At 64.9% G+C, this 25,790-nt stretch overlaps 2 protein-coding genes across 2 annotated transcripts in view; both read left to right on the top strand.

Moving 5' to 3' along the window:
* KLF16 (Kruppel like factor 16) overlaps positions 1–8,892 on the top strand; it is a 9,598-nt gene extending 706 nt beyond the window's left edge. Inside the window, exons 2-3 of the mRNA XM_032847096.1 lie at positions 3–246; positions 8,302–8,892. Coding sequence (XP_032702987.1) covers positions 3–246; positions 8,302–8,603 — 546 coding nt within the window. The 3' untranslated portion in view covers positions 8,604–8,892. The remainder of the gene's footprint in view (positions 1–2; positions 247–8,301) is intronic.
* Positions 8,893–15,577: 6,685 nt separating this feature from the next.
* REXO1 (RNA exonuclease 1 homolog) overlaps positions 15,578–25,790 on the top strand; it is a 24,019-nt gene continuing 13,806 nt past the window's right edge. Inside the window, 1 exon segment of the mRNA XM_032847086.1 lies at positions 15,578–15,852. Coding sequence (XP_032702977.1) covers positions 15,696–15,852 — 157 coding nt within the window. The 5' untranslated portion in view covers positions 15,578–15,695.

Raw genomic sequence — 25,790 nt, 5'->3', positions numbered from 1 at the left:
CCGCCGCCGCCGCCGCGCCCCACCTGCTGGCCGCCAGCATCCTGGCCGACCTGCGCAGCGGGCCCGGCGCCGCCCCGGGGGGCGCCTCGCCCGCCTCCTCCTCCTCGGCCGCCTCGTCCCCGTCCTCTGGCCGCGCCCCCGGCGCCGCGCCCGCCGCCGCCAAGAGCCACCGCTGTCCCTTCCCAGGCTGCGCCAAGGCGTACTACAAGTCCTCACACCTCAAGTCGCACCTGCGGACGCACACAGGTGAGCCCTGTCGTCCCGGCCCGCGCGCGCGGTCTCCTGCGCCCCTTCCCCCTCCGGGACCCCCAAAACTGCGTGGCGCGTGGGGGGCGGGGAGGGGGGCGCGCCCGGGCGGCTGCTGCTGCCGCCGCCGCCGCCGCGCCGGCCGGGAGGGCGGGGCCTCGGTGGGTGGGGCGCGCGCAGGGGGCGTGGCGGCCACGCGGTCGGGCGGCGCGCGGTTGGCGGGCGAGAGCGTGGCCGCTGCAGGGGCTCGCGGGGCGCGCGGCGCGACGGGGTCCGTGGGCGGAATCGGGGCTCCCGGACCATCCCCTCCCCCGTCGGCCCGGTTCCCCTCTATTTCCTTTCGCGTTCGCGTCTGGGGTGTGGATGCCGTGGCTGGAGCATGCTGCTCTGGCTGTCCTGTCTTCCCGTTCTTTGCCTCGGTTTCCCTATCTGTAGAGAGGGAGGTGGCAGCGACGAATCACCCCAGAGGGCAGTAGAGCAGCTGGCGTGGGGGCCGGGGTGGGGGGGCGCCCCACACGTTTATTTTCCCCCCTCGTGAGTTTTAATAAGGCGGCGGGGGTTGCTGAGAGCGCGGGTTGAGGCCTGAGTCTGGATGCGGGAGTGGGGGGCGGATTTGAGAGGGGGAACCTCGAGGGCGTCAGGTCCTCACGCGTGTTACGCGTTAGGTGGCAGGGATGGGGTGAGGGGTCAGTGACACTTGTCACCTCTCGCTTCCCACCTGACAGTGAGGGGACAGCTGGGGGAATCTGAGGGAGCGTCACACTCATCACCTTTTCACCGTCTCCCTTGTCCCCCTGGGGTCCCCCACCCTCCACCCCGAGAATGCGCTTGTCCAAGCTGGGAGTTTGGGTTGGGGGTCGGGGAAGGTGGGTGTTGGAAGCTGGCCTGGGCTTGAGTATTGAGCGGGGGTCCTCCTGCCCTGGGGGAAGGGGGGCATCTGGGTACTGGCGTGAGAACGCACTTGGATTCCGGCTCTGCTTCTTTCTAGCCCATGACCTATCCTGGGGTTCAGTGTTTTCACCCGTGTAAAGGGTGCGTGGAATTCCGCCTTTTCAGGGTCTCTGGGGGGGGTCTGGTGCAGCCAGGGCGCTGTGGACACACTCCCCTTGTGGAGAGGACACAGGAAAGCAGGGCTGGCCCTGTGGTATGGTGGGGTTGGGGTGCGGGGCAGCCACAGGCTCCTTGTGGGACCTCAGATGCCTGGTGCTCTCCTTCCTGCTTTTGGCGCTCCCCATCTCCTTTGCAGTCCCCATCCCTGCCCATGGGTACCTGGAGGCTCTGACCCGCTTATGAGCACAGGACAGATACCAGGGCCACCGGGCCAACGGGCAGGGTCTGCATTGACTCCTGGAGACACCCCACTTGCCTAGCAGCCGCTGGGTGTTAACCACACATTGAGGCAGTGAGGTCTGGGGGTCCCTGAAGATGGAGAGGTGCCTCTCTGGGGACCAGAGGGGACATTCCTCTCTGGATGTGGAGCTGGGGTCTGAGGAGGGCCCTGGCTCATCCTAAGTGAGTTGGCCTGTCTGGGCAGCCAGGATGTTGACATGGAGAGACTGTCTGGAGAGGGACCCCATTTTTCCCACTCTTGCGCTCCTACCCCTGTCCCGTTGTTGGATGGTGAGGCGCCAAGAGCCTTTTGGAACTCCCCCCCACCCCAGGGTACTGATTTGATTTATTTTATTTTCTGGGCCCTGTCCAGCTTCTGGGTCAGTGGGAGGCAGTGGCCAAGCCACCTCCCAGCACAGGTCCCAAGAGACAACTTCAGAACGGCCTGGAGTCCTTCGACCAGAAGCTCAGAGGCCCCAAGCAGTCAGTGGTGGTCGCCTCAAAGTCGGGGGACTCCTTGCTGGGCCAGGATGTCAGTATTGCTATCCTTGTTGTAAATGAGAACTCTAGGTTCCCGAGGCCCAGCAGGGGTGTGGCGAGTGTCCCAGTGGAGGGGGTAAGTAGTGGGTGGGGGGCGGGCAGGACGCCATCCTTCACAAATCCTTAGCCCCCATGGGAGTGGTCCTGTCTCAAAGCCCTCCTTACAGTGCGGCGTGGGAGCCCAGAGGGTACGGCTCCTGGGCACGCTGTCTGCTCCTGAGGTTGGGAAAGCCTGACTCAGGGACCCTTGCTGTTCTGGTTTCTGAGGTTTCCGTCACCTGTGTGCCCGAGACTGCTCATTCACGGAGTCGTGTCCCCCCCCCCACCCCAAGAACCCTGGCTTCGTGGTTGCATAAGGGCCTGTGAGCTTTTTTGGCTCCTAGTCGAGGGGGGCGCTGCTGTTAACGCCTGGCTTGGGGGAGGGGAAGTCATGCTGGCCCTGGGTGTCCCCCGGCTAGCTTGGTGTTGCCTGTGGCCAGGAGTGGGCTTGGGGACCCATGTGATGAGGAGCAGTAACTAGAAGTCAGTGGGGCCGTCCCCTGGGAGAGAAGCCTGTCCTCCCCTGCCTTGCCCGAGGACCACTCTCTTTCTGTAAGGAGAATCCCAGTCCGGATCCAGCCCCATTCCACAGAGGAACAGACTGAGGGCCCGGGCAGGAGCCTGGCCAGAGTCCAGTGTCCCTGCTCCGCTTGGCACAGGAGGCGTGGAGGCCGGGGAGGGCCACCCAGCGGCAGGGGCAGGGCTGTCCTGTGGTCCCCTGGGTCTGGCCTGCAGCCCCGGCTTCGAGCTCTCTCTCCTACGTGGGGTGGGGAAGGACTTTGGAAGCTTCAAGAGAAGTTGACGCCGTTGCTATGGATACGGAGAGCGAGAGGAGCGAGGGGGCGGAGGCGGGAGGAGAGGCTGGCTGTCTACTCCTTGCTCTCCCAACCTCCATATCCGGACCGTTCCCCTGCCCCAGAGTCCCCGGTTCCACGCGGGCGCAAGCTCTGCTCCTGCTGGATTCTCAGGCCCCCCCCAGCAAGAGGGAGCTCAGACCGGGGAGTGGAGCTTCTCGGCCAAGGCTGGATCCCCAGGGGGCCACAGACACCACTCTGGGTGCTTGTCCAGGGCACCCTGGGGGGTCTCAGCAGGATCCCTGGCCTCACCCACTCGATGACAGAAACTCGTATCCCCTGGGGTAGTTGCAGGATCACTCCCAGGTGAGATCCCCTGTTTTACTCTAAAACCCTGTCTCAAGTCAGGAATGGTAGGTGAGCGTTGAGCACGTGCGGTTCTGTGGGGCCCTCCCCGTCCCTGTGCCCTGACACCCTGGACCCTTGGGGAGGGGGGTAGTGGCCACAGCCATGCAGGAAGAGGTCTCTCTGCTGATACCTTGGGGTCCTGTGGGGCAGAAAGGGGTGTGTCCCAGGAGCAGGATGTCTCCTGGCTGCAGGGCATGGGGACAGGGGCCCTGGGGCAGGAGGTGTGAGGTGGGGAGGGTCAGGGCAGGTGAAGGCTTCTGGTTTAATCCCAAGGGCAGGGGATGGAGAGTGTCCAGGAAGGCAGGCCCGGCTTTGCAGAGGAAAATCCGTTTACGGAGCTGGGATTAGGGTCCCGGGAGAGGGGTTGAGGAGGGCAGGCTGCCCGCCTGGGAGCGAGAGGGGTGGGCCAGCCCACAGACCGGGTGCAGGTGAGAAGCGCCTGGACTTGGAGAGTCAGAGGTGGCCGGGGTGGACCCCAGTTATGCTGAGTAGCCCAAGGAGGGGGCAGGGTGGGGGTGGTGGTATTCTTGGCTGAAGAGGCCCCCAGGGCAGAGGCAGATGGGGACACTGAGGCCCAGAGGGGAAGTAGCCACCATCCTCCAGGGGCCGAGTGGACAGCAGACCCTACTCCCCTACCCACCTCCCCTGGGCAGAGTGCCTTTGAGGACAGGTGGGGCTCGGGAGACTGGCGGCTTACGGTGGGGGAAGTGGCCGGGGAGCTCCCCCTAGCTCCCTCCTCCACACATGCAGAGAGCAGCTGGAACTGGGGAGTGGGGGAGGGCCCCCAACATTGCAGGGGGCGATAACCGCCCCCCACCCAGGCTCCCTGATAAAGGTCGCCCAGATGGCCCGGGAGCTGGTACGTGATACCAGTGTGAGAAGCCGGCCTCCCTCTGAAGGGGCCGCCCTGACTTAAACCTCCGCCCAGTGCCGTCCCAGAACAGTGGGTCTCCCGACCACACATGCTGGGGGGGCTGTGGGAGCTGTTACTGCTCACCTCCTGGGCCAAAGAGGCCTGTCTGGGTGGGAAGCGAGCCGTGCCATGTGGGTCTGCAGGGAGGAAGGAGGGGTGAGGGGCTGCAGCAGCTGTAGTGCCTTGGTTGGAGGCGTGGGGGGCGGACAAGATGGCGAACACCCCGTCAGCCGCTGCTGCACCCGAGCTTGGCCCTCTGGCCCCCGAGCTCCACACAGATGCATGGAGTGCCCACGGTGGGCCAGGCCTGTGCCCTCCACTTGGCAGTCAGGTGAAGGGGCAGGTCTCACACCTGGGAGAAGCCAAGAAAGGGGACAGTGGAGTGCACCCCTGGGGTAAGGAGAGGCCGATCTTAGGTGTGATGGTACACACAGAAGGGGCAGAGTGACAGGGGAGTCTAGACAGCCAGAACACGGTGTGTGAGGACTGAAGAAGTCGAGGGAGGGTGAGGGGTCAAGGTAAACCTTTTTGGATTTGATCTTGGGTCAGGGAGTAGTAGTTCTGGGAGTTGAAAGGCAGAGCACAGACTAGGTGGCTCAGCCCCAAGCTGATGTGCTACTGCACCAGTCCAGGCAAGAGCTGGGTGCACAGTCAGTATGGGTTCTGGAGATATTCTGAAGGGGTTACTGATGGGATTTCCTACCAGTTACCAAGCAGGCCAGGGATGGAGATGGCCTGTCTCCACCTTTGGTGGCAACCACACTATGATTGAAAGGGGGAAACCTACAGGAGGAGTGGGGATGTGGGGGTGGGTAGGTGGTAAGTCTTGTGTTTGGGGGGCAGGGCCCAGGGGGCGCCTGGCCGGTTGCTCATTGGGGCATGTGACTCTTGATCTCAGGGTTTGAGTTCGTGCCCCACTTTGGGTGAGGAGATTACGCAGGGGGACTCTCTACAGCCATCCTAGGAGCTTGCTGGAGGCGGACCCCAGGCCCTGCTCTCCAGACCTCCCCATCAGTGCCCCCCTTCTGCTGCACCTCCACAGCTGTTCTTTGGGTTCTTTCTGGAATCCCGGGGTGGGGGTGGGGGCTTCAGGAAGCCCCTGGTGTGCTCCCTGCTGCCTGCTGCAGCCCAGCCCTCTGGAGCTCTCCAGAAATTCTCTCCCACCTGGCCCATCCCCACTGTGTGTGCTGGGTAGGTGGGCATTTGTGCAAGGGTCAGCTGCCGGACACAGCTCCCTCCCTACCCGAGGGATGAGCTCAGAAGGTCATGGCGAAGGTTAGTTGTAGGAGCTGGGTCCTTGGCCCTGTCCAGGAAGGCCAGGCAGGCCAAGCGGTGCTGCTTGGCTCCGGTACCACCTTCCCGGTTGCCTCTTTATCAGGTCTCCAGGACCTCTTGGCCTCCATTTTTTCTGAGCCAGCATGGCACTGTGGTGACTGCAACTGTCCCCAGGTCACCCCAGCCCAAGTCAAAAGGTCGTGTCCACAGGGCCCCGCCCACCGCATCTCCTCCAGCCCAGGTTCCAGTCTGCTCTGGGGCAGCGGGAGGTGGCACCTGCGGCCCCCGCTGGCTCTGAGTCTCCTAAGTGCACCCCCCTCCCCGCCCTGGCTAGTGGACTGTGGGAGGGTGACAGGGCCTGGTATCTTGCAGGCATTCGCCTGACGTTGTGGGGGCGGGAAGCCTGCGCACCCGGTCCCGCCACCCACGTGTGCACGTGAGTTCCCCAGCAATTGGGTGTGGGGCGGGGCTGGCAGGCGTCCAGCCGGCGAGTCGACCCCAGCCCCACCGCCTCCGCCCTAGCGGGAGCGGGGACCACGTGAGCGAGGCCGCCGGCTGGGCTGCGGATGGCCCTGCCGCCACCAAGCTACGTGCGGCAGCTGTGTTCCCGGCGGCTGCACGCGTCCTGCCCCAGTGCGCGCTGGCACGGCTCTTGCAACCTGCTCGTTGCAAAGTGGAACTGAGGGGAGGCGGGTGCCAGTCCCGCCGCCCGCCCGAAATGGGGAAGTGAGCCAACTGCGGGGCGCGCCAGCAGCGGGATGGCCCCCCCTTCCCTTCTGCTTTTCCCCGCCTGCGCTCTGCAAGATGGCGACAGGACTGCATGCCCCTCGGAGGGGGCTCCCCCGGGCACCAGGACTGGCCTAGAGCCAGCAGCCCCGCCCCCGAAACCCGACTCCCCTCCCGCAGACTGCAGCCCTGGGGGACTGTCAGGTCCCAGCACTTCCACCACCCGGGTGGGTCCGGGGTCCTTTCCCGGGCTGTTTTGAGCACCCCCCCCCCCCGGGGTTCTGTAGAGGATGGCCTTGCCGAGGTCCCTCCCCCTGCCTTTGGGATCGTCCCGGGGAGGAGTGCAGCCCCAGAAGTTTGCAGTCCGCGAGGTCTTGGGTACAGATGTGTAACGCCCCCTCTTCCCCCCGTGGTAGGTGACTAGCACACCTGGATTCACCGCCTTCTGGAACATGCCCTCCCACTGCTGGGAGAAACCCACAGATCTTCATGGGGGGACTTGCTGGACCCCACCGCCTCCTTTGGTCTTGGGGGCGGCCTGGAAGAAGGGGTGGGGGAGGGGAGGGTTTAGTTCTCCCCTGGGCCATGGGTGATGGCAGCAGCACCCTCCCTGCCTCTCCTGTCTCCTACCTAAGGACAGTCCCTTGGCTTTCAGAGCTGGGATGTCCCTGGCACACGCTGAGAATCCCCGCCCTGCTCCCCCCACAGCTTCCTGCTCGCTCCCGGTTTCCTCTGCCCTCGGCCACCATCTGCCCTGTTTGGGGGCCTTTCTCAGACCCCGGGCCAGGCACCCCCTTCTGGTGTGTTCCCTGAGTCACCACAGTGCCCAGCCTGGGCCTGACCCTGCGGTGGCCACCCAGAGTCCAGCCCTCTGCCTTTGCACCTGGAGCTCCATCCTGCCACAAAGGGTGTCACAGAGGGGTGTGGGCGTCACGGCTCACGTGCCCACATTCTGTCCATACCCGCACCACACACCCTCCAAAACTCCTGCGAAACAACTGCTGGGGAGTCCGGCCTCCAGGTACCCGGTGCAAGGGCGCAAGCTCCGGGTCCCTCAGGGCCCCCTCGGCCTGGGGCGTGGCGGGGGTCCAGGGGGACTCCCCTGTGGGATGGGGAGATGCTGACAACGCTCGCTGCGGATTGGGCTTAACCGAAGGGGGGCCGACACCGTAGGCAGGAGGGATGGGTGGCAACAGGCCCTTGGGGCTGGCTGCGGCTGGTCGGGGCAGGATGGGCGAGGCCAGCCTGGGAGGTGGGAGGGGTCTGCGGAGGAAGTTGCCTGGTGGCGGCCCTCCCCTCGCCTCCCCTCCCCGTCGGTTCCGCGGGGGCGGGGTAAGGCCGGTGGCCACCGCCTCCAAGCCCTCCCCTTCCCGGCAGCGCGGTGACCTGCCAGGGGCCCTCTCTGCCGGGGCCTTGTGCCCTTCCCCACCCTGGGCTCTGGGGCTGCAGGTGGCGCTGTGGTCCCTCCACATGGCCCGCTACCTCTTGAGAGGCCACAAGAGTCAGTGGGTGGGCCGGGCATGGGAACTCTCCCAGACGCCATCCCCCCAGCCCCCGACTTGGCGCCCCGAGTGGTCATTTTCAAAAGGAGAGGGTTACTGGGGGTCGCGAGCAGGAGGAGGAGAGCGGAGGTGGGGCGGGACCCACTGGCGGAGAGAGCAGCCCCTGCCGAGCACGGCGTGCCCCGGGGGCGGGCGCAGATCTGTCCCCAGGCGGTGGTGCGGCGGGGCGGGCCTGGCAGAGCTCGGCCTCCCCGGTTCTGCTTCGCACCCACCGAAACTGCTCGTGGAATTACTACAGGGTCCTGGGGAACAAAGGGCAGGAGAGTTCCTTAGGGGCTTCGTGAAATGAGTGGGGGTTTTCTTTACGTCCCCCCCAGAGTCCAGCCTCCAGAACCCGCGGGCGGCTGCGGCGGGGGGCGGGGAGGCACACGGCCCGGACCGCGCGGGGCCTGCCACGAGGGCCCCACCTGCCGTGTCCCCCCACCCCCACGCTGACCGCCGCCGTCTGTCCTCTGCCCCCTCTGCCCAGGCGAACGCCCCTTTGCCTGCGACTGGCCGGGCTGCGACAAGAAGTTCGCGCGCTCCGACGAGCTGGCCCGCCACCACCGGACGCACACCGGCGAGAAGCGCTTCCCCTGCCCGCTCTGCTCCAAGCGCTTCACCCGCAGCGACCACCTGACCAAGCACGCGCGCCGCCACCCTGGCTTCCGCCCGGAACTGCTCCGGCGCCCGGGCGCCCGCAGCACCTCGCCCAGCGACTCGCTGCCCTGCAGCCTGGCCGGCAGCCCCGCGCCCAGCCCCGCGCCCAGCCCGGCCCCCTCCGGCCTGTAGGGCCCTCTCCAGCCCGCCCTGCCGCACCCCTGCTGGGCCTGGGCACGGAGCACCAGCAAAACGCCTGCTGTCCACAGCCAGGGGCGGGCCACGGACCGACAGCCCCCGTCCCCGACGCCGGCCGGGGTGGGTGTGGCCCTCGGGAGCCGTGGCTGCGGCCCGCGTCTGTAAATAGCCATGTCGGATAATTCTCTTCCCACGTGTTACACAGGAACCCCTGGTGGGCGGCCAGCAGGCGCTCCCCTCCCCCCTTCACCACCTTCCTGCTTAGGAGAGGGTGAGTCTGGGGGGTGGGGGGCTGGTGAGCGGTCCAGGAAAGGTGCACCTAACCGGTGCTTGGACGCTGCCCTCCCCAGCCCCCCTCTCCAGGTTGGGATGATGTGTGCAAAGAGCCTTAGATGAACCAGGGGTTACCGCGGCACCCCTGCCCCCACCGCGCCCGGGGCCCCTCACCCCTCTGAAAGCCATTGGAGATGTTCAGGGAATTGGGGCGTGGCCCCAGCCACCCCCTTCCGGGTACTCAATCTCAGGTGTCCACAGGTTCTGCCCTGCCACCCAGCTCCCTGGCAGTGGGGGCGGGGGGGAGGGGGGGAAGGCAGTAGGGTCCAGGATTTGCTCCTAAGACTGGGGTGGGGAGGGAGAGAAACGGGTTCTTCCAAAGAGCATTTGACTCACATGGAGGGGAGGGGGTAACACGGCTGCGGCTGGGGCAAATGCCTCCTTATTTATTTTCCTCTGTCTCCGCTGGTGGGAAGGAGGGGGGCGGGGAGCTGTCCCCCTCTGGGTGGGTGTGTGCGCGTGTGAGTGAGGACTGCTTCTGTCAGAGTCCAGTCCCCGACTTTGGCCTTCCACAGCATGGTGTGACAATCATTCCCTCCTGTTCGGGACCATGACAGCATCGAGCATAAAGCCCCTGTTCCCTGCAGGTGGAGGTGTGGGGTCCCGCCCCGTCCTGCCACTGGCCCTTCTTCCTGGCGGGTAGCCCCGGTCGCGTGGCCTCTGGACCAGAGGCTGGGGTCCCCCTGTGAGGGCGGGAAGCATGAGGGCTGACCCCTGCACCCCATGGGATAGCTCGTTTTTTTGGACCGGGTAGAATATTTTTTCAGGCACCAATCCCTTTCCTGACCTGGGCCCTGTGGGTGGTCCGCTGTCCTGCGGGGGGCGGGGGGGGGGGTGGGGGGGAAGGTCTGCTTGATCTGAACTTAGGGTAGGGAGGGGTAAGTGCTGCGTCCTCTCCTGGTGCATTCCCACCACAGCTTGGGTTGGGTTTCATTTTGGACAGGGACTGAGGACCCCCACCCTACAATGGGAGAGTGCCCAGGCTCCCTGTCCCAAGACCCTGAAAGGTCCTGCGTCCCACTGTTTGCTGCAGGAGGTTTGTGGTACCTGCGTGTGTTCCAGAACCTTTCTGTCTCCCCTTTAGGGGGCTGGGGGTTTGGATGGCGTCGGTGTGGACCAGACCCGGCCTGGCAGGATCCAGGGATGGGTGCTGGGGGTCCTGGGGAGGAGGCCAGGGAAGCCCTTTTGGAGCTGGACTGGGAAGGGTCGTCTTGCCCGGTCTCTGGGTGGATCCCTGCTGGGCTGGTCCATCTGTACCCTAAACCCTCCTCTCTAGCAGTGTTGGTGAGATGCCTTAGTCTGTGGGGCAGGCTGGGGTCCCATTTTCCCCTGTGTCTATGGACATCCTCTTGGTTGTCCCACCCCTGGCTGGTGCCTCCCCACAGAAGGTGGGCTGTGGGTCTGAGGGCCCGGGAAGCCGGGGACTCATCCCTGGCCCCTGTCCAGTGTCCAGGGGCCTGGAGAGACCTGTGGCCCTCCTCCCCCAAGGAGCTGGAGGTCACTGGGACCTGGTTCCAGCCACTTAGCTGTGGCATCTCAAGGGGGGAGGGCCCCCCAGGGACTTGTGCTTTCAGGGGGCGCCCCCCTTCCCCTGTCCTGCCTGGCCTCTTCCTTGTATTTAATTAAACAAACCCTTTTTTAACCCCGACTCTTGTGCCCGTGTGGTTTTTCCCACCCCTGGCCTTCAGCCGGCCAGCTGAGCGCCTGTGTCCCCCAGCCTCCCGCTGGGGACCCTGGAAAGCCCACTGGCTGGGACACGAGATAACGCTCCCTAAGGCCTGGGGCGGGGGCCGCTGCCCCGCCTCACCCCCGCGTCGCGCGGCTGCGCCCCCCTCCTTCCCGCTCCGTTACCCGGCAACCGAGGCGCGGTGACATGGCGCCCGGGGGCGCCCAGCGCCCGCCCCTTTCCGGCTCCGGGAGCTGGGGGAGCCCCTGCCCGTGGGGCTGCTGGTGGGCGTGACAGCGCTGGTCCCGAGAGGGTCCCCGGACCCCGCTGCTTCCACCGCCGTCGGTGCCGCGCCCGGCTCGCGCGCCCGGAGGGTCTGCTCACGTATCGCACGCCTGCCGTCCGCCCGCTCCGGATTGGAGGGCACAGGGCTGGGGAGCCTCTTGGGGAGGAGGACTCAGCGGCCCCGGGAAGCTGATGAGGGTCGTGCAGCCCTTTCCTGGGGAATAGACGCCCAGATCCCCGCGGTCTGCAGGGCCCCGAGGGCGGGTGTGGCTCCGGCGGGGGCGCGCAGACCCTCCCCAGGGCCTTCCCTGAGTCCTTCCCGGGAAGGCGAAGGCCTCGCCATCTGGTGGCCGTTCCTGGCATTGCCCCGGGGTCCTGGCCCTGCGGCGGCGCTGGACAGGGGTCCCTCGCCCTTCCTCAAGGACGGCCTCCCTGTTGCATCCCCCTAAACCCCTGCTTCGCGTTGTCCCCTTTTTACTGGCTTCTGTCCCGCAGGCCCGCAGGCATTGCTCCTTGGACCCCGGTCCCACTGCCCCCCTTCTACTCCACCTGGCTTTTCTGCCCCTTTGGGCAGAGTCCCTGGAACTCGGGGTCCACACACGCAGCCCCTCCTGCCTCTCTTGGGACACCATCCCATGTGCTCTGCACAGCTCAAAGATGTCCCCTGCGGCCTTCTGGACGCTTCCTGGTCATGTGGCCTCGGGGATCCCTGACCCCCTTGGATATCCTCCACTCTGGGCTCAGGCCCCCCTCCTTAAGCTCCTTGTACGCTCACATGCCCTTATGTGCCGACGACACTCCCTGGTCCCACGCCAGTCGGATCTCAACTCCGGACCCTCAAAGTGCCAATTCCCACCGCCAGGCTGCCCAGTCCCACCTCCCCTTCAGGCACCAGCCTCTCCATCTTTCCAGGTGCAAGCCAAAATCCTTGACCTTGAGTGTCTCTAACCACATCCATTCCATCCAGAAACCTCCCTGGAGTTCTAACTTCAAAGCACATCCAACGTGGGCCCACTTCCACCCCATCATTGGCCACCTGGACCGCGGCAGGCCCCTCTACCCTGGTCTCCTTCCTGCCCCCTTCCCCCGCCGACCCCAGTCTGATGTGTCCCCTCTTGGTGGCCATCAGAGGGCGCCCATGAGCACCTGCCTCACGTCCCACTCTCCACTTACAGCCTCTGGGGCTCCTCCCAAGTCTTCACCGGATGTCTCCAGGGCCCTGCACAACCTGCCCCCATCCCCTCCCTGCCCTGCACTCCTCCCTCTCCCCCTTGCCTACCCTGCTGCAGCCGCGTGGACCTCCTCTCTCTTCCTCCAACAGGCCAACCCAGTGCTACCCCCAGGGCCTTTGCACGGGCTGTGATTGCTGCCTGGAATGCCCTTTCCCCGCTTTATCTTCTTCAGAACCGCTCAACTCCCACCGTCCCCAGAGGACTACATGAACCACCTCTTCTCAGATGCACGCCTCGCCCTCACCCAGCACTTGGATCGTGCTGTCTCCTTTCCTTGTGTCGTCTTGTCTGTGTCCCACACCTGGAGCACCACCTCCACCAGGGGGATCTTTCCACTGTTCACTGGTGCTTCTAGCGCTGTGTCTGGCACGTAATGGGCACTTGGTGAATATTTGCTAAATGGAGGTCCAAGGCCCGCCCGTGAGTGCGGATGGAGACTAGGTGAGCTTTACTTCACACACCTTGTCGGGCCACTCTCGGGGGCCCGCCTTTCTGTTCTTGGTGATGACAGGTGTCGACGGATCCCCGTGTGAGGGGCCCGGTGGCTGAGGTGAGGACAGCAGGAGGCTGGGAGGGGGCCATCAGCAGCTGCCGGACCCGGGGTGGCCAGCTGTTCATCCGGCGGCTGTGGTGGGCAGTTGGGAGTGTATCTCCCCATGTTTTAAACATGGGCAACTGACACATTCACATCATTTGAAAAACTCCTACTCAAAACCCTGGGGCTCAAACACACACACGGAAAGCAACCACTTGTGTGTCCAGAGCTGCACAGTGCAGGAGGCACAGACGCCCTCCCACCCACGGCCAGACACGTGAAACCAGCACACGCAATGGACACATGAAACCGACACACGCCTGCACTCAGCTGTAACCAGGAGCGAGGCACCCACGCGCTGCCCCCGGGGATGGAACCCGAGCCCACGACGCACAGGGAGGGAACCAGACACAGGAGGCCACGGGGTGGGGGGGCGTGAGTCCATGTGTGTGACACGCCCAGACTGGGCTCCTCCACGGACAGGAAGGGGGCTCCTGGGGGACGGGGGCCCGGGGAGGGGAAGGATGACTGCTGATGGGCACGGGGTTGGCTTCAGAATATCCTGGAGTTACGTAGAGGTGACGGCTGCGCAGAACAGTGCATGTACAAAAATGCCCCTGAATTTTCACTTCCAAAATAATTATGAATAATTGATAATTATTGATAATATTAAGTAATCAATCACGGGCGCTCTCTGGTGGCGCCTGGGTGGCTCAGTCAGTGGAGCATGTGACTCTTGATCTCAAGGTCATGGGTTCAAGCCCCACCGGGGGTGCAGAGATTACTTAAAAACAAAATCTTAAGAAAATAAAATGATTGGCTCTGTTAATGGGACTTTCCCCTAAATAAAGGAAAAAATCCACCAAGTGGACTAAAACAGAGGGGAGAGCCCACCCGGGCGCCCTGTTGGAGACGCCTCCCATCTGCCCCCGCCTCCATTTCTTGTTTTCATCACTAAAGTCTTACCCCAGGTGGGCGCATGAAATCCAGGTTTGTGCACACACACCCCACCCCCCGAACTGAGGGCACCGTCACTCTTTTGCATTGACCTGCTTTACAGATACGTGTTGCAGATTCTGTGTCCGGCTGGGTTCTGACCCCTAGATCCTCGGGCTGTTCTGCCCCGACACTGACACTGTGGGCGCCCGGGGAGGTGTGGGAGGCTGCGGTGGTGGGACACCCCCAGGAACAGGGGACTGTCAAGGGGAGAAATCCTTCACGGCTTCTGGCCCTCTGCGGCTCCCAGTCCCCTCCTGGTGTGCACGACCAGGACCCTCACATGCACAGCCTCCAGCTGTCTCCCGCCTGGACACCTGCTCCGGAAAGAGTCCCACGTGGGGCGCCTGGGTGGCTCAGTCAGCGGATTGTCTGCCTTCGGCTCAGGTCCTGGTCCCCCCCCAGGGTGCTGGGATCGAGCCCCGCCTCGGACTCCCTGCTCAGCGGGAAGCCGGGTTCTCCCTCCAAGCTCCCTCTCTCAGTGCGTCTCTGTCAAATAAATAAATAAAATCTGAAAAACAAAATTAGATTGTGTCGTCTGCAGAGTCATCTCTGACCCTCCCCATCTCACCGGCCCTCCTGCCAAACTTAATTAATTTGTGATTGTGGTAAAAATACATAACATAAAAGGTTGCATTTTTAACCATTTCTAAGCGCACAGCGGCGTGAAGCACACTCACCCTGTCCTGTGACCATCCCCACCCTCCGGCTCCAGAACCTTCCATCCTCCCACGCGGGGACTCTGTCCCCACGAAGCACAGACTCCCCACCCCAGCCCCTGCCCCCACCCCCTCCTCTCCGTCTGCGTGGAGGGGACTCCTCTGTGGCCCTCCTGGGAGTGGGGTCCTGCGGGACGGTCCTTCTGGGTCTGGCCGCTCTAGCTGACCCGTGTCCTCGGGGTCCCTCCTTTCTTCCTCCGTCTGGGCAGTGACACTCCGTTGCGTGGACATGCCGCATGGTGTCCACTCTTCTGGCGGCAGACGTGGGCTGTCCCAGCGGCCGCTCCGGTGAGTCCTGCGGCTGCGGGAAGGGGCGTGCGGGTCTCTCCTCAGGTGCCCGCTTTCCTCCCCCTCGGCCGCGCACGCAGAAGGGGCCGCTGGCTCGTGCGGCGGCCGCACCCGGCACTTGTGGGGACCCGCCACGCCGCCTTCCAGAGCGGCCGCCCCAGCGCGGAGTCCCGCCGACACGCAAGGCTCGGCCCGACGACGCTGTGTTTTAAGTAACCCCGGATCCCGCAGCTCGGACTCACGGCCCGGAGACCCAGCGTGGCCGGCGCTATCGCGGGGCCCGGCAGCGCCCCAGTCTCCCCACTTGTCGGTGAGACGCTGGCCTGCCCCGCCCTCAGGCCGTGAGCCTCCCCCGTCCCACCCGGGCCCCCGTTGGCGGGCTCCAGCGTGGCGCCCCGGGCGGGCCCCGGCGGGCAGCAGGCGCCCAGAGGGGCCCCGTGGGGCTGGGCGTCGCGCTGCCCACGAGCAGGTGCGTTTAGGGGTGACTCGGGCGGGTTCCGGGGTCCCGGGAAGTCGCGCCCGCAAGACTCGCCTCGTCCAGCAGGGGGCACTTCAGGGCAACGCGCTACGAAAACGCCAATTAAAAGCAAGGGACTGACTGCGGGGTCCTGAGGGATTTTTTTTCTTTTTCCCCCGATCAGGCGCGCGGTGGACAGCTCGGGCGCCGTCGGGGCCTCGGGCTCAAGATGGCTGTGCCGCCGCCTCGGAGGGCCGGGCGGCGGCGCCGGCGACGCTCCGGGAGGCTGCAGGCCGGGCCGCCCGCGTCCTCTGCACGTCCTCCCGCGGACGTCTGTCCCAGCCCGCGCGTCCGCGCCGCGCCGCTGTCCCTCGAGGGCCCGCGTCTCTGATCAGGCGCGCCGCGGGCAGCCGCTCCCGAGGTCCCTTGCGGCGGCGTCCCGGGGGCCTGCGGGGGCCTCGGAGCAAGATGGCGGCCGCGGGGTCCGGGAGGCGCGGGCGGCGGCGACCGCGGCGCCAGTGAGCGGCCCGGGGGCCCGGGCGGCTCCGGGCCGGGGTCCCGCTTCGGGACGGACCATGCTACGCTCCACCGGCTTCTTCCGGGCCATCGACTGCCCCTACTGGGCTGGGGCGCCTGGGGGGCCCTGCCGGCGGCCTTACTGCCACTTCCGGCACCGCGGGGCCCGGGGCCCCGGCGCGCTTGTCGGCGGCGGAGCGGCACTCCCCGCAGCAGGTAATGCCCGAGCGGGGCTCGGCTCCCCGGCCCAGCCTAGACTGTGCCGCCGGCGCTCTCCCGGCGCCCGGTTCTCGGCCCAGGCCGCTCTCCGCACACCGGTGGGCGTCGGTCGGCTCCCGAGCCGGGCCCGGGACCACCCACCGCCGGGCCGGGTGCACGGCGCGGGATGTCGGCGAGCCTCCGCTTCCGGGAGCAGGCGGTTCAGCCGGCCAGGGGCATGCCCTCCTGGAGCTGTCGCGGGTGTGCAGTGAGCTAATGCAGGCCGAACGCCGAGCGCGGCCGGCACCGGTCGGCGGGCCCTGGGCTCCTGCCTCTTCTCGCGCCCAGGCTCCCCCAGCGCCAGGGGCTTGCGGCCGCGCCGGTCTGTGGCTGCGCTGCTCTCCGCCTCCGCGCCTCCGGGAGTGGCCACTGGTGTCGCCAGTAGTGCCGTTAGGAGGGTCTTGGGAGCCCCTACTGTGTGTCCGGCGCGACTGGACGGGGAGTAAGTGAAAGCCCGGGGACTGGGACGGGACGGGGAGGAGGCTTCCAGGAATTACCTGCTTTCGGTGGCGCGGAGCTGTCGGTGGACTGCACGTCGCATCACCGCGGTGATTGTCCTTGTCGTGGCAGGGCTTGGTGAAAGCGGGGAGGACTCAGGCAGGCTTCTTGTAGGGCGGGTGGGGTTTGAGCTGAGACTGTAGGAAAGGGGCGTCGCAGGGAAAGGCTCGGAGAAAGGATGAAGTGCTGTCGTTGTTTCTGAGGGAAATCCAGGCTCCCACCGGTGACCTCTGTCCTTCAGGACTGGCTCCCCCTTTATGTCAGACCCCGATCTCCTCGCACCGTCTGTGTCAAATTTCGTCTGTGTTTTTCACCGTGAGAAATGATTGCTGCGGCACCTTCTTCGAATGAGGGGCACACTGGCTGCAGTCAGATAACAGGCCTAGTTTTCCACTTTGTCAGGAAAGGAAAAGTAGGATTTTGTAATTTGTCACGGAAATTTGCTCCGCCCCCTGGCAGCTGCCGTGCCTGCAGGCAGCCAGATGCAAGCGCTCCTTGGTCCCACACCTGTGCCGGGCACGGGGCGTGCAGAGCGGCGTGACCTTCGAGTGTGGCCGCCAGGAGCCTGCTGTTGAGGAGAAAACACACCCGTGCCCACTGGTACCGTGGAATCTGCTCCTGCTACTCCCGGCTCCAGCGGGGGCCGGTGGGCGGTGCGGGGAGCATGAAGGAGTTGGCGCCCAGCTCGCCCGGTGAGGGTCTTTGGTCCGTGTACTTACCTGTTGGCATTGTGCGTAGCGCTTTGCAAAGAGTCCCCTGATTTCTGGGTTCCTCACGGTTTACTAAGCGTTGGGAGAGGGCAGGACCACACCCCCATGCCTCTGACTTTCGACCTGGCCCCAGGTCCTCGAGTTGCCTTCCAGCCGCCTGAACTCTGGGGTGTGATTTCTCGCCTCATGTGTTCTTCCCACGGTAAGTTGCTTTACGTTTCTTTCTGCCTCACAGGTGGCCAGTTGGTTTCTCAAAGGGAACCCGTTTGGCGATGTGTGCCCCACTTGCCGTGGGGAAAGATGCCGCCGCCTGCCCCTTTCCCCAGGAGGTCTTCATTTTCCTTTGCAGGAAAGGAAGGGCAGGGGAAGGCCTGTTTCAGACAGGACGCCGCCTCCCCTGCAAGGGGCAGGGTCAGATCTCGGCTCAGCCTCTTTCTTGCTGTGGGACCTCTTGGACCCTCTGTTTCTTTCTCTGTGGTGTGCTAATGGGGTTGCTGCCTTCTGAAGAGGCCAGGGGAGAGTGGGTGCCTCATCCTTTCCCTGCCTTTCAGCTTCCCCTGCTCCAGATTTTGACAAGTTTCTTTCCAGCGGGAAGAGGCTGCAGCAGTCCAGGTGTGCGTGGTCCAAGCAGAGGTGCTCTGGCAAGGGTGGGCTGGGCCAGGTTTGCTTGGACTCATTTTTAAGCTCCAGAGCTGCTAAGGTGCTGGGTGGGAGCTGCCTGCAGGTGGGCTGTGGGGGTCCCTGTGAGGCCCGGCACCTCTGGTTTTGGGCCAGTGGGCACCTGAGCCTTTCAGCAGAGTCTGAGTCCTGTGAGGAGGCTGGGCAGGGGGATCCTGTTGCTTCTGGCCCTGCAGACCCAGCCCCACTGCCCACCCACCCGGTGTGGGCTTCAGGACTCCCACCTCCAAGCTCGGGTGTGGCATTGCCCAGTTGTGGCAGTGCACACTCTGGCAGGCTCTTTAGAACTCTCAATAGTAGGGATGATTGTCCCCATTTTACAGATGAGGAAACTGAGGCCCAGAGATGGGGAGCCACTCTCCTGGGTGCGCATGGCTGGTAAGTGGGGGATGGGATTGAGTCTGGGGAGTCAGGCCCTTGCCACACTCATCACCTTCCTCCAGTCCCCGCTGCCCAGCACCTGTGTGTCCCTCCCGCACAGCGGGGGCCCCCTCTGTGTCAGGCTCGGCGCTTGGCCCTCGGGCTGGCCGGGAACAGCGAGCCTGGAAAGGACAGAGCTGCAGGACTGGAGTACCTGAGGACAGGCTGGAAGGCAGGTGTGGTCAGGGCCGTGTGTGGGGGGACAGCCCTCCCCTGGTAGGGCCCTTTATGGTGTGGAGAGAAGTCAGGCCGAGGAGGGACGGAGCGGGAAAGGAGTGCTTCTCCGCAGAGGGCGGGAAGTGTTTCCTCTGTGGGCTGACTTGGAGCTGGAGGGGCACAGCCGTGGTCACAGGCAGCCCCCAGGGGACGACGGCGCTGGGCAGGCCCCCTGGCCCCGCCACCTGTCAGCTGCTCCTTCTGGGGGCTGCGTGCCAGCGGGTTTCATGGGGGCGACTTCCCAGCAGCACGTGCTGGTGTCTTCGGAGAGGGGAGGGAAGGGCGCCCTCCTGCGTCCGGCGCTTCCTCGGCACAAGGGAAGGCCGGGGGGACTTGTCTTCCCTGAACTGAGAAAGATCGGATCCTGAGAGGAAACCGCGCAGAGGGCAGCATCGCCTTTTGTGTCTGGAGGCCTGGCCAGGGTGTGCAAGGAGCCTGCAGTGCCTTTGCTAGCCGGGGCAGCGTGGCCTGGAGCCTGACCCACTGGGCTTCCGGCTTCGTCTGGGCCGGGGGCTCTGAAGCTGGCTGGGGGAAGAGTGGAAACTGGCCATGGGGGCCAGTCGCGCTCTGGGTGGGGGGTGGGGGGGTATGGGCGTGGGTGTGTGCGCGGGTGTGGGCGTGGGGGTGGGAGTGTGTGTCCCGGGCCGGAAAGCACGGAGCAGCCTCCCCTGCCCGGGTCGTGACAGCAGCGGGCGTTCTGGCATCGCCCGGTGTCTCTTGGTCATCCGCTGTTTCTCGCGAGGCCACCTGACTTTCTTTTTAAGCGTCCCCCCCCCCCGCCCCTCCCAAGATGCGGCGGCCCCCAGGTACCCAGCCTTGCAGGCCTCCCCGAGGAGACGCTTCAGCTGGTGGTGGTGGTGGTGGTTCTGTTGTCGGGTGGCTGTCGGCGCGGCTGGGCTCAGAGGCGAGGTCCTGGGCTTCCCAGAGCCCTGGATGCACTTACCCCGGGCCTTGCGGCCGCTGCGCTCCCAGCAGTCCCAGCGGGCGAAGCCCCCGCGTTCTCTGTTCGGGGCCCTTTTCCTCACCACTCGGAGCAACGTCTGACTCGGAGTAATGTTCCTTTTAAAAACCTCGGCGGTCCTGAACAGTCGGAGGAGGGGGCTTTGTGAGTCGCCCGCGGCAGACCCCGCAGCTGCAGGCGGCACCCCCCCATCCCGCCCCGCCCCACGGAAGAGGCCTTGCGGCTTTTGTGCGTTTTGTTGGATTCTGTTTTCGGAGGTGAGAGGCCACCCTGGGCCTCTGCCCCTGGCATCCTGCCGCTGGCAGCCCCTCCGGACAGCCTGAGACCTCTGCAAGCTGCCCTCTTCCCCTGACCTGGGAGGAGCCGCGCAGTACAGCTGCTTTGGGGTTTTAAAGTGTTTTTGCTCCGCGCTAGCAGAGCAGTGGGGCTCCCCGTGCGGTCCTGCCCCCAGGGGACGCTGGGCACTGTCTGGGGAGGCTGCTCCTGGCACAGGGTGGGTGGGGGCTGGGGTTGCTGCTCAGCCCCCACGGCGCCCCGAGCGCCCCTCCCCCATACCCGCAGGTTGTTTTCGGGCCTGGAGCGGCTGTGCTGCCAGGTGAGCCGCGGAGCCTGCTCTGCGCCTGGCTGGGCAGGGGTGGCAGGCACAGCCTGCGGGGGTTCGGGGGAGCAGGGGCTGCGCGTGGTGCTTGAGCGTGCCCCACCCTGAGTTCTCCAGGGGCTCCGAGGACAGGAACAGGCTGCTTCGCTGCAGCCGGGGCACGGCAGTGCAGCCCCAAGGGAAGGCGGTCTGGCTTCGCTTTCTGTTGTGCAAAGAGCCTGTCCTGGGGGGCAGTAGGGGCGGTCCCCCCCCCCCCCCCGCCAGCATCTCCGCCTGTGCCTCCGTTGGCCTTTCTGTGAAGCGGGTAATGACTTGGGCGCTCCGTGGGCAGACAGTGTCGTGGGAACGTTCTTGCCTGCTTCGTCGTCCCCTCGCTCCCTCTGCACCCTGGGTCCGCTTTACAGAGCCACGCTTGGTGCCACCAAGGCGGGCCTGCGCGAGTCCTCCACTCTCTGCCGGCCGGTGCAGTGGGGAGGCCGGGCGGTGTGGTCTGATGCACAGCAAGAGCCGGGTGCCAGGAAGGAAGCCAAGAGCGGGAATAGGTGCCCGGGCCACTGAGGCCGGGAGCCCTCAGGGTGGACTGCAGGCCAGGGGTTGTGGAGGGTCTCCCAGCTCCGCTCCTCGGTGAGCTGTGCCTTCCGGAGTCTGTGCTGTGCTTGGCCGGTGCCTTTTGGGGGACCGGGTGTGCGTGCTTGCCATCTGGGGGCCTGTGGTCTGGCGGCTTCTAGCTAGAGGTTTTCTGGTAATGGCCGTGCGGAGGGCCGGGCCACGGCAGGCTGGCCAGGGGCAGGCCCGGGGAAGCTGCCTCCCACTCGTGGCTTTCGTTTGCTGGAGGAAAATGGGGTGGGCAGCTGCTGGGGGCCCAGAACCCGGGCACCCTGAGGGTGGGGCTTAGCCGTTGCACAAGCCGCGGCTTGGCCTGGACCCGTGTTCCCGCGCAGGTGCCTCTGGGCCCCGGCGTCTTCTGGGTGTGTCTGAATTCATCGTGTACCTGTGGGCCGGCGCGGGTTGGGGGGGCATTCTGGGAGCCTAGGGTGGGTGTTCCCCAGCGCAGATACGGCCCGGGGTCCAGGAGGGAGCACCGTGGGCCCTGGGATTTGCAGACATCAGGCAAGTGTCCCCCAGCAAGTGATTCCTGAGCTGGGCTTTGAAGGATGAGTAGAAGTTTGCCTGGTGGCTGGAAGCAGGAACGGGGATGATAATCTAGGAGATTGGGGCTAGGAGACAGGGCAGTGGAAGGCCTGGAATGTGCTGTTGTGTGGTGTGGAGGGACTGAGGGTGGGAGGGAAGGGGGGGTCGTTGCTCTCTTGCATTGCTGTCACTCCCAGCGGCTCCGGCAGGGATCACTGACTCCTGATGGTCCTGGAGGCTGCTGTGGTCCGGCCAGTCCACCCCAGTCCTCCCCAGTCCAGCCCAGAGACGGTGATTGAGGGCTGTGCTTAGGGCCCATTGGCTTTCCTGTGTGGCTGCGGGGGGGCTGTCTGTGCCACAGGGACTGTGTCCTCCGGCCACCACAGGGGCCTGTGTCCAGGGGCGTGGGTGCTCTCGAGGCACGGCGCCCCCGGGCCCGCGGTCAGGATTTCCTTCACTCACTCGCTCACTCACTCCACAAACCGGGCAGCTCACTTGCGGCCTGGGTGTGGAGGGGAGCCAGGCAGTCAGCGTGTGGAGCGGCTGGACAAGGAGGGGGCAAGGCCCAGGAAGGGGACAGGGATGGCGTGTCTGAGTGCCACGGGACTACATTCACTCCAGGTGCATCCTGGTCATTCTTGTCCCTGTGTGTCCTAGAGGCCAGATCCGTCCCCTCCCAGGTAATGGGCACACAAAACAGTTGTTTGTCCCGAGAGATCTGGGTCCTCTTCTCTAGCACAGTGGGCCAGGGGACCCTCAAAGAGCAAGGATGGGGGTATACTGTTCCCGGAGGCCTTTTCTGGAGGACCGGAAAGCCCTGGGGCCTCCCTCGCCATGCAGCCGTTCCCCAGCATTGTGCTGGGTACCTGCGGAAGAGCACAGGCTTGTCTGAGCCACGTTGTCCCACCCATTCTGCAGGGAGGATCCTGGAGGGCTGCCCGGAGGAGTTGCTGAGACAGAGGGCATCGGGCTCCGGGCAGGAATCTGGTCCTGTGTGATCGCTGGCCCACCTGGAAAGCCTGCCCTCATCCCCCCACCCCCCAGCACCTACGTGTGGGTCAAGTGATAAAAGGCACCGATGCTCGCGTGTGGCCTTGGAGCGCAGGCTCTTTCTTTTTTTTTTTTTTTTTTTTTTAAGATTTTATTTATTTGCTAGAGAGAGAGAGAGACAGAGAGCACAAGCAGGCAGAGAGGCGGGCAGAGGCAGAGGGAGAAGCAGGCTCCCCGCTGAGCAAGGAGCCCGATGCGGGACTCGATCCCAGGACACCGGGATCACGACCCGAGCCGAAGGCAGCTGCTTAACCAACTGAGCCACCCAGGCGTCCCGCGCAGGCTCTTTCTTAGGGGACATCTGGCTCCCCCCGTCTCGGCTCCGCGGTCCACGACCGGCAGCGAGAGGTGTGGCTTTCCTTCTCGCCACCCCGCACTTCACCCTGAAGATGCTGCGGTGTTCCTAGGCCTCCGTTGTGGGGGAAGGTCACCCCCGGGACTCCCACCCGCCACCACATTTGCGGACTTGGAAGCGTACTAGGGCCAGCACGAGAGAACCCTCGATGTTCTCTGTGTCGGGACCGTGCCAGCGACTTGGTGGCCCTCATGGGCTGGTGATGAGGGCAGCAGAGGGCAGGCACCCTCTGGCCGCGTGTGGGAGGCTGCGCACTGCTCACTGCTTGCCCCGAGTGCTCTTTGTGATTTCGTCCTGCCCTCGAGGCTTCCCTGTGGTTTTGCAGCGCAGCCGAGGTCCCTCACGGTTCCCTGCCAGCAGGCTCAGCGACGGGCCTTGGCTGCCTCCAGGCCACTCTCCTTCTGGTCCTCCCGGGATCAGGCCTCGAGGGGCGGGCGGGGGGGGCTCCCTTGTGTGTGTTCTGTGATGGCCAGAGAGAGCCCAGTCAGGTGGTGGTCTCAGGGCTGGCTGGGGCCCTCTTTCTTTTCTTTCCCCTGGAGCCCTTGCACTTGCTTCCGGCAGTGGTGGGGGGCTGGATTGTGGGGGAGGGCAGCGAGGGGAGGCTGTCCGGGGCTCGGAGCTTTGAGCTGGTGTGTGGAGCCGTCCAGCATCGTTAGCCTGCCCTGGAGGCAGAGGTGGACCCCAGGCCCTGCTCCCCTTGGCGCAGACCAGCCTCCTCATCAGGCACATAGCAGGGGCCCCCTTGTGTGCCCTCTTGAGCACCCCTTCTGTTGGCTGTCGCTCTTTTCTTCCTAGATGTCGGGGTGCCCCAGGTGGCCCCAGAACTCCTCGGTCTGCTCCAGAATGACGGGTGGATGGCCAGGTACTTTGATCCCCGGCTTCAGGCTCCTGCCCTGTCCGGTGGGCACTGGGATGTCCAGGAGTGGGGGGGTGAGGGCATCCTACCCTGGGGTGGGTAGGAAGGTCATCAGGAACAGAGACTCTGGGCCCAGAGAGGAGTAGTGATGTGAGCCCCTCTGCGGACCTAGGGGGTGCTGCTCTGGCCCCTTTTGGGGGCTGGCCAGAAAAGCCCAAAATGAGCCCCAGTTGGCCCTGCCTGCATCCTAGCCACGCCAGGGATGGCGGGTGGCCAGTGTCCTTTCTACTACTGTGGCCTTACCAGGGGATCCCTCCTTCTCCTTGTGCGGTCTCTGCCCCCTCTGCAGCTTCTGGAGTCTGGGTGGCTTCAGTCTCTCTGCTAACTAGCCCTGGCGTTCTGCTTATCTCAAGGGCTGTGGGGACGGTCTCCTCCCTGTGCCCTGCTGCCCCCGTGCAGGGTCCCCAGGCTCTGGCTGCGCCCGGGTTGGAGGAGAGTTCCGCTGGGGTCTTATCAGGGCTCGAAGCCCGGGTGGGACCGCTGTGCTGCTGTCCTTATCATCCTTGGACCTTGGGCAGCGTAGGAGGAGGGCTGGGGCGACAGCCAGCCCTTTAGAAGGCAGACGAGGTCGGCTAGCAGCGGCAGGACTGCTTTCCGGGCGGGGAGGACCGAGGCTTTGGGGTCAGCCCTCTCGCCAGCTGCCTGAAGCCTAGGGAGCAGCCCGGCTCCGAGACCCAGCCTCCTTATCTGCGGAATGGGCAGACTGGGGGCAGGACGATCTTGAAGGCGGGCCTGAGCGCCTCCTGGGGTTTATGATGGGGCGCGGGGGCCTCCCCCAGTGGGGCCTCTGTGCTCGGCTGTCTTGTTAACCCCACGTGCCTCTGTAGGGGGGTGCTCCGTGTTTTCTGGAGCTGCGGTGCGGTGGGCGCAGACTCCCAGAAGGGGCCCAGGATAGGGTGTCGCTTGGCCGAGGGGAGGTTGGGAGGGATTGGAGGCGGCTGCCCAGGACTCGGGAGGCAGCGCTGCCCTGTCTGTGGCCCACTCAGCCCCTCGTGGTCTGCACAGCAACTCTCGGCCAGCCCCATGTGGGCTCCTGCGCTCAGGGGGCCGTGGCCCTGGACGGTGGGGCTTTGGCTTTCCCTTGTGGGGCTGGGGAAGCCCGCCTGCTGTCCGGCGTGCTGGAAGCCTGTCCCAGAAGCGGGCGGTCAGAGAGTGGCAGGACGCCAGAGCGGGGGGTAGGGCAGCGCTCTCTTCCGGCTGGGCAGGTCCTGGGGGGCGTGGGGCCTAAGTGGGCTGCGGTCAGGTGTGGGTATGGGAAGGGGTATTTGGCAAAAATAGCCTAGTTAATTTTGTTTACCAAATGCGTGCTTACCAGGCGCAGACCCTCAAGGGAACCGCTCCTTGGCTTCCATCCAGATAAATCTCCTGAGAATTAGAAGGTGCGTCCAGGGCGCCCCACGGCCCTTCCTGACCTCTTGGTGCCACTTACCCTAAGCCTTCCAATGTGCTCCCACGGGTCGGTGGGCAGCGCCCCGGGAACGCCCTGTAGCTTGTAAAACATTTTTTTGGGGAGCTTCTCCAGTTCCGAGAGGCCCTCTGAGGTCCTGGCCCTCCAAAGCAGGGCAGGGCAGGGGACTAGATCCCAGGAAGGTCCCCTCTCCGAAGCCTTAGGTAACTTGGCTGGGGCTCAGTGGGCCGAACTCTCGGCCCCGTGTGCTCACTTTGAAGCATGAGGTTGTAACGGAGTTCTGGGTAGCTGTGCTCGAAGCTTCTAGACCTGTCTGGAGCTCCTTGGGCTGCTGACAGAGTCTCATAGTACCGGCCAGGAACCTGAGGCCCCAGGGGGGCCGGGGCTTGGCCTTGACCTTAGTAGGCCCACTGAGTGTGGTTTCTTCTGCTCTGTGGTTGGGCAGGCCGCCTCCAGCTGGGGCTGACAATGGCCCACATGGGCAGGGCTTCGGGGATGCTCACATCAAGGGACTGGGAGCTTGGACTGGGCTCAGCCAGGAACTGCACCCGCTTCAGAATCTGAGCTCCTGGGACTCCTCCCCATCAGAGAGGCTGGGCTGCCTGAAGGCTCGTGAGGGTGGACCCGGTGAGGTTGCCCTTAGGATGCCCGATACAGGCTCCAACGTAAGAGACTAGACAGCCCCCCTCCATGCCCCTTGGCCTCAGGTCCCCCCTACCCCCTGAGTTAACGAGGGGGGGTTCGTTAATAAGGCAGCCTTCAGGTCTCCGCAGACCCTTCTCTCTCCCTCCTGTGGGGTCTTGACCTAAGCACACCTCCGCGTGGGGGAAACCCTTTCCTTTGGAACTGTGAGGTGGCCTGAGGTCTGAACTCTGATCTCAATTCCTTTGTTTTTGTTTTTTTTTTTTTTTAAGATTTTATTTATTGATTTGACAGAGAGAGATCACAAGTAGAC

The sequence above is a fragment of the Lontra canadensis genome, unplaced genomic scaffold (assembly GCF_010015895.1).
Source record: "Lontra canadensis isolate GAN:19392208 unplaced genomic scaffold, GSC_riverotter_1.0 scaffold184, whole genome shotgun sequence".
Classification (NCBI taxonomy): domain Eukaryota; kingdom Metazoa; phylum Chordata; class Mammalia; order Carnivora; family Mustelidae; genus Lontra; species Lontra canadensis.
This window is presented reverse-complemented; position numbering and strand designations above follow the sequence as displayed.